General features: G+C 40.1%; 1 protein-coding gene across 1 annotated transcript; it reads left to right on the top strand.

Moving 5' to 3' along the window:
- Positions 1-3,877: 3,877 nt before the first annotated feature.
- LOC109175040 (dehydration-responsive element-binding protein 1A-like) lies at positions 3,878-4,300 on the top strand. The gene has a single exon (XM_019324297.1). It carries the CDS (start codon positions 3,878-3,880, stop codon positions 4,298-4,300), a length of 423 nt encoding a protein of 140 aa, XP_019179842.1.
- Positions 4,301-7,161: the final 2,861 nt, after the last annotated feature.

Raw genomic sequence — 7,161 nt, forward strand, 5'->3', positions numbered from 1 at the left:
GGACGAAATGTATTTTTCCATGGATAATTTCTAGATGACCACTTGTTTTAGGTTTCTACCGGTCTCACTCATATTGACTTTCGGGTCGAAACTTAATACGCAAAGGTATCCGAGGTTTTAGATTTCTAGAAATAGAATTGGTCCCTATAATTTCTATTTAACATATAAACAAATTAATTAGGAAGGTAATTCGACTTTCATGTTCAAGCATTAGATTGTTATCTATACGTTAAACACATAGGAAGTATCAAGGGAGACACACAAAGGCACAATGGATCAATAAAAACAAGAAGTCGTGAAAACATACCGGACCAGTGGGCGCGAGGTGGGCGGTCGACCGCCTGGGCACGTGGTGGGTGGTCGACCTCCTGCCAAGGCCCCACTGGAACGTGACTGTGAAGGAGGAATCACTTCGGGAAAAGCCCCGAGAATGCACAATTTTAAGTTCAAGGAATTCCATACTTATGTGAACAACGAAAGGGGTTTGAATACATAGAAAAACTCCAGGGATCACGTTATTAATAAGGAATATGGGAGACTTCAATTAAATATCATAAGGATCCCGCGCCCCATTCTTTCCCTTCTTAATCAAAGCTATATTCCCCAAAATTTCCCTATGTAAGTACTTATCGGGCTATTTAGTGAGTTAACTATATTGGTCAATTATGATTAGGACAAGTGAGCCCTTATAAGTTGAACAAAATTACTAATTGCAAGTTCTAAAATACTTTATCAAGTAACAGATATCCGAATAACGCATGTTTGATCAAATAGTTAAGCAATAATATGCAGTTCCTAACATGGTCTAAAATCAATTAGGAGCATATATGCTTAAGCAAATAAACAAGTATGATAATCAAACAGTGATAAGCAACAAAGCAGGTAAAAGCATGCAAGGACATAACAAATTCCTAGGGCCAGTATCTGGAATGAAGAGTCAATGTGTTGTACCCTTACCTTGATGTGATAAGCGAAGGGGGAAATTCTTTAAATTAATGTGGGGTAAAGTGAGGGGCGGTTATGTGATGATATGTAGGTTCACAATCTCACCGCGCGTCCTAAGATTCCTGAATCCTATGTTCCTAAATACCTAGAGTTCAAGCCTAATGTCCTAAAGTCTGGTCTTAAAAGTCATATCCTAGGGTCAAACTTAGGCTCTGATACCAACTGTAACACCCCAGATTTTCGAAACTTTTAAAACTTATATAATAAAGGTAAATTCTTATTAAATCCCAAACAGAGCAGTACTAAACATAAGAATTCGGGGTGTTATGCCACATCTGAGCTGGAGAACTCAGATGCACCGGCTAAACTATCTAATTGTCCTTAAACATCATCATTACATCATTATGACACGCAGGCTGAATATGAAACTATTTATCTAAGCCTTGGGTCCTCTAGCGCGCTCCGGAGCTAATCGTTTGTGCCTGAAAGCCAAATATATCTGTTCAACGAATAATGCTGGTAACCCACTCTAACGCGTTGAAATACCATATAAGTGTATATATATATATATATATATATATATATATATATATATATATATATATATATATATATATATATATATAAGAAAAGTCATTTTGAAGCAGGAAGATATATCCTAGGAAACCTCTAGTTTCAAAACCGGAATAGACTCGACAAATAGGGACAAGCACATCCAACAGTTATAACCAAGCATGTAAAGATACTAGCATATATCCTATGGAATAGGCACATTCAACAGTTGTAACCAAGCATGTAAAGATACTAGCATATATCCAATGGTCACGGATTCACTTCATCTCATTTATATCATCATGCAACTTATCACACAAGCACACTTTGTTGGTGCCACACGACCAATCGCATGCCCATACATGAGGGTCAGCGCATATAGCTCTGACACGACCCCGCAGCACCCTGCCTCGTATCGCAATACGAAGGTGTCGATCCCAACTGACCGATGAACCGTAGCTCATCATAATGTTTGATCGCAACCAAACTGTGGACCGCAGCCCAAGAGTAATCATCTGACCGCAGCCAGGAATATGAACCGCAGCTCATGTAAAACGTTTGATCGCAACCAAACGGTGGACCGCAGCCCAAAAGTGATCATCTGACCGCAGCCAGGAATATGAACCGCAGCTCATGTAAAACGTTTGATCGCAACCAAACGGTGGACCGCAGCCCAAGAGTGTAATTCTGACCGCAGTTCAGGAATAACCAATTTGATCGCAACCAAATTGGGGTATCATGCACACATAACACATAGCAAGCACATGCAACCCACATTAACACATTGGGAAAGGGGAGAAAACGTATAATGAAACCTATGCGTGGTCATCCACATACTAGGAATAATCCTAAGGGGTTCATACTTCCTTTACCTAGGCCAACGGGATACTAATTCAACTAGCATGCGATATATATAAGACTCATTTATCCTATGAACGGTACCCGAAACATCAAACTAGACTTAGGCACGATAAACGGAGTCCGTTGGGACACCACGTGGATCGGGGAAACATCAAACGGAAGAAACCACCATCCCGATGTGGGAAAACCAGCGGGTGGAGGACCACCCGCCGGCTGCCCGCTGGCGGCGAGAAACTGGGCAGCGGGTGCCCGGCGGGCAATCGCTTGCCCGCCGGCTGCCCGCTGCCGGCGACGCCTGAATGGGGCAGCGGGTAGGTGGCGGGTTTCCCCTACCCCCACCTACCCCCCACTGACTCATTATCACAATAAACGTCCCGGGATCCTTTGTGGAACCCGAAACCATGCTTAGACACTTTTAAACGCAATCGATGACACCACGTAGACAATTAACGGATCAAAAGCAAGAATCAAATATCACATATCCTATCGTGATTTCTAAGCATAATTAACACCCGAACATGTGAATTCCCACCCAAATATATCAAGAATATCACAATATGAATTTCACGATTCATCCTAAGGCTCTAATCATATTTAAATAATCAAGATCATAGTTCATCTTTTAACAACAAGAAACATCAAGATTTATCAAGAACATCACATAATCATCAAGAACTTCCTATCATCATCAAGATCACACATAAATTCATCTCATCAATCATCAAGATCATATCATCAATATCACAAACGATTTATCAAGACACGAGTATAGAGGAGAAGCCAAAGAAGGAGATTATAGCAAAGAAAATAGGTTTTGTTAATACATGGGTTACCTCTTAGCCTTAATTAATCATTCCTTGGCTATTAAGGTTCTTCCCTAAGATTTCCATCCGTTTTGATCTCCCTAGGCTTGGTGGTGGGGAGACCCTTGGGAATTCTTGTGTGGTGATATCTATTGTGGTGTGACTTCTAGGTGCCTCCTATGTCCTTATATATTTATTTAGAAGTCCTAATTAGGGCCTGAATGGTATGAGTTTACTAATTCTATTCCTTATAGGACTAAGGACTTGTTTTAGGGATAAGGGTCCATGGTCCATGGTGGACCATATTAATTAATTAAAGAGAATCCTAACCATAATCTGAATAGTAAAGGTATACTTTCTTTATTCCTAATAGATGTTTAGGCCTAGGATTCCTAATTAGGATCTGATTAGTAAAATGTTGACTTTCATTATTTCTAATAGGCTTATGACTCTAGTTTAGGCAAGGGTCCATGATCCGCGGTGGACCACATTAATTAATTAAAGAGATTTCTAATCAAATTAAATTCTTTTTATTATTATTAATGAAATTAATTAAATAATTAATTCGGGATTAAAGGCCGTAACACGGGGTGTTACAAGCATATTTGTCCGATCAGAACGGCCGTCGTCGTCGTGGATTTAGTTTCAAGGAAAGTGGTCAACTGCTGCCGGTGACCTCTTCAGTATCCGGAGGATCATGTTCTTCTTCCAACTGCATGGCTGCACATTTAGACGAGGTTGTTTTGGCGAGGAAACCCAAGAGGCCGGCGGGGAGGAAGAAGTTCATCAAGGAGACTCGGCACCCGGTGTACAGGGGAGTGCGGCGGAGGGGCAACGGGAAATGGGTTTGTGAGCTTCGGGAGCCGATCAAGCAGAAGAGGATATGGGTGGGAAGTTACCCTACTCCGGAAATGGCGGCGCGAGCTCACGACGTGGCAGCATTGGCGCTGAGAGGTGAGTTTGCAACGCTAAACTTCGCTGATTCCGTGTGGTGCCTGTCGGTGCTGGTGCCGGTGTCCAAGGACGCTAAGGATATCCAGAGAGCGGCGGTGATGGCCGTCGAGGGCTTTAGGGAGACGACAACGGCATTGGCGAAAGTAGTGGAGGAGGAAGTGGAAAGCAAACGCAAAACGCACTAAACGGTATAGGGAAAAACGATACGGGCTTCAGGGAGACGACGACTTCACCACCGTGTATAATACGGGCTTCGGGAGCGCCCCCGCCGGTAAAAAACCGCATTTGGGAGATGTGTTAAAAGTATTATATATTTTACGCATCTCCCAAATGCGTTTTAGAGTATGTGATACGTATACGTAAAACGCATTTCCCAAATGCGTTTTACGTATTCAATATAGAAAACGCAAGTCCTTCTTGCGTTTTACACTAATACGAAAAAAAAAAAATTGCCGGGACACATGCAAAAACGCAAGTCCCAACTTAGTTTTACACATTCTTGTCAAAAAAAAGTCAGCACACATTTTGGGAAAAAATGGGGGATAATAGCACATTTCAGTCATTCACCCTACATGAATTCACTATGCACGTACTACCTTGCGACTCTAATTAGTTTTTGGTTCTTACTTTGGGGTTTCAACTATTAGGAATCTACTACTGTTGTGTATTATGTTTGATATTGGACTCTAGTCTTGTGTATTCATAATAGGGCTCTAGTCATGTATATAAATTGTATACGTTCCTATTATCAATCATATTTCATAATCTTGTTCTCATCTGGTATCACCATATCAGTCACTTGGTTTTTTTATGGCCGGTGATAATGATAATTTTGCCGGAGTTTCTTCCAAGCGGACTATTTCTGATGTTGTTGTTCCGGTGCCTGTGGTTTCTAATAACTCGTTGTCTATAGCTCATCACTTTATTTCAATCAAACTCACTGCCTATAACTATTTATTTTGGAGAACTCGGTTAGTACCCTTTTTACGAGGACAAAATTTATTGGGTTACGTCGACGGTACCATCCAATCATGTTGGCAGAGTTATCTGATTTCCAGGTGGCGAATGAATTCATTTGTGGTGATGATTATGTTGCTGGCATTAGAGGTGTCTCAACTGTTCCCATGGCTATGGCTGTTCAGCGCTGAGGTAAGTCCGATCATAGTGGGTTTTCTCACTCTTTGCATGGAGGCTGTGGTCGTTGACAGCGAGGTGTTCGCGGTCATAGTTCTTAGTCTTATTCTTCGCGGTGTTAGATTTGCGATTGTCAAGGCTATACTACTGTTTCGTGTCACCGTAGGTATTCTGCAAATCCTGGACCTCAAGCTAATATGGTTTTTTCCACTTGTGTGGATTCTTCTTCGGTAGGTGATGTTATCACATCTCTGCTTGTTTTAATAGTCATTTTGAATCATCTCAGTAATTAAGTTCTTTAATTTTACATATTTAATACATGTTTTCCTTGCTATTATCATTTAATTATGGTTCACAATTGTTTTGAATGTTTTACGATGTTGTTAGTGTTTTTGAACCATTTCTGGTCAAAGTTAAAAGCAAGGGAAGTTCTAGGACGAGTTTGGAGCCAAAACAAAGTCAAGGTGAAGCTAAGGAGGTGGCTAAAATGCTTCAAAGAGAGCCAAAGAGTGGTACTTTCAATGGATTTGATCACAAGAATCAAACAAGGGAAAAGTGGATCAAAAGACCGAAGAGTTGTAATTCCCGTTGAATTCGGCGACAACTTAGTATTTTGATCATATCTCATGCTAGGAATGTCCGATTCAGGTGATTCTTGCGCCATTAGAAAGAAGACTCGAAGGGCTATAATCTATGACTCAGCAGAAAACTCAACACGTCGAACATTTCCAGTAACATTTCATCTCGCACAGATTGATGATAGTTTAGTATTTTGAACATATCTCATGCTAGGAATGTCCGATTGAGGTGATTCTTGCGCCATTGGAAAGAAGACTTGAAGGACTACAACTCTTATGAAGACACCAAAGTCTAGATAATAAGAGAAAAGGGTCAAAATAAGCGTGCAAAACGTACCTATTGCACTGGGCGCGAGTTTTAGAAACTTCCTAATTTAAAATGGCAATATTCCAAAGCAAGATGGGTACCGTAATTGCCTAATCATTCCAAAGCTAAAATTCCTAAATTAAATTAGGAAAATTCCAATTCCAATTCCGCCTAGCTCTGTACCTACTATAAAATCCCACCTTCCTCAACCCTAAAAAAAGAATGGTAGTTTAGAGTAAATAATTAGAATAGATAATTTAAAATTCATAGTTTAGAATTCAGAGATTCTTGGAGACAATAAGAAGAGAAATCAAGAGCCACAAGTTGTCTTGGAAAGCAAGAAGAAGACTAGGGAGATTTGGGAAAATCGTCTGGTTAATTCTTGTACTCTTTTGATGATTTGTAATTCTTTATTTATATTTGCTATGTATAATTTAGCCATGCTTGGCTAAATTCTTTAGAGATTCTTGGGTAAAAGTGTTTATGAACCTATGTGCCTGAGTTCTCAGTTTCTTTAATATATTATTATTTGGGTTTAATACTTGTGTTGCAATCGTGATAATATTGTTTGATGCTTGTAATTATTGGCCATAGTTACTTGTTTCGTTTGCTTTGTTTGTGTCACCAATGGGAGTTGGGGCATAAATTAGGGCACACACGATTGCACCTAGTGGTTGGACCTTGGGAAAGGGGAATTTATTGGGGGAATCTTATTCTAGATTGTTGCGCATCGGGAGATGGTAATAATTGGGAATAATTGAATGCTGATCTTCGATCTTATCAAGTGTTTAAGCCACGGGAGTGGAAATTCACTAGGGGTAGAAATTATGGGAGTAATTCTGTTCCACTTTGCATTCCCATACAAGTCTTAATTCCAAACTAAATATTACAAACGTTAATTGGCACTAGGTGATTAAATACTTGAATCCCATGAATCTCATCTTCTCTCTTATTGTTTTCAAAATCCTGAACCTCTTTTATTTATTTTATGCCAATCAATCATCTAAGTAATTGTTAGGATTAGCTC

Source organism: Ipomoea nil, unplaced genomic scaffold (assembly GCF_001879475.1).
Source record: "Ipomoea nil cultivar Tokyo-kokei standard unplaced genomic scaffold, Asagao_1.1 scaffold0681, whole genome shotgun sequence".
Taxonomy (NCBI): Eukaryota; Viridiplantae; Streptophyta; class Magnoliopsida; order Solanales; family Convolvulaceae; genus Ipomoea; species Ipomoea nil.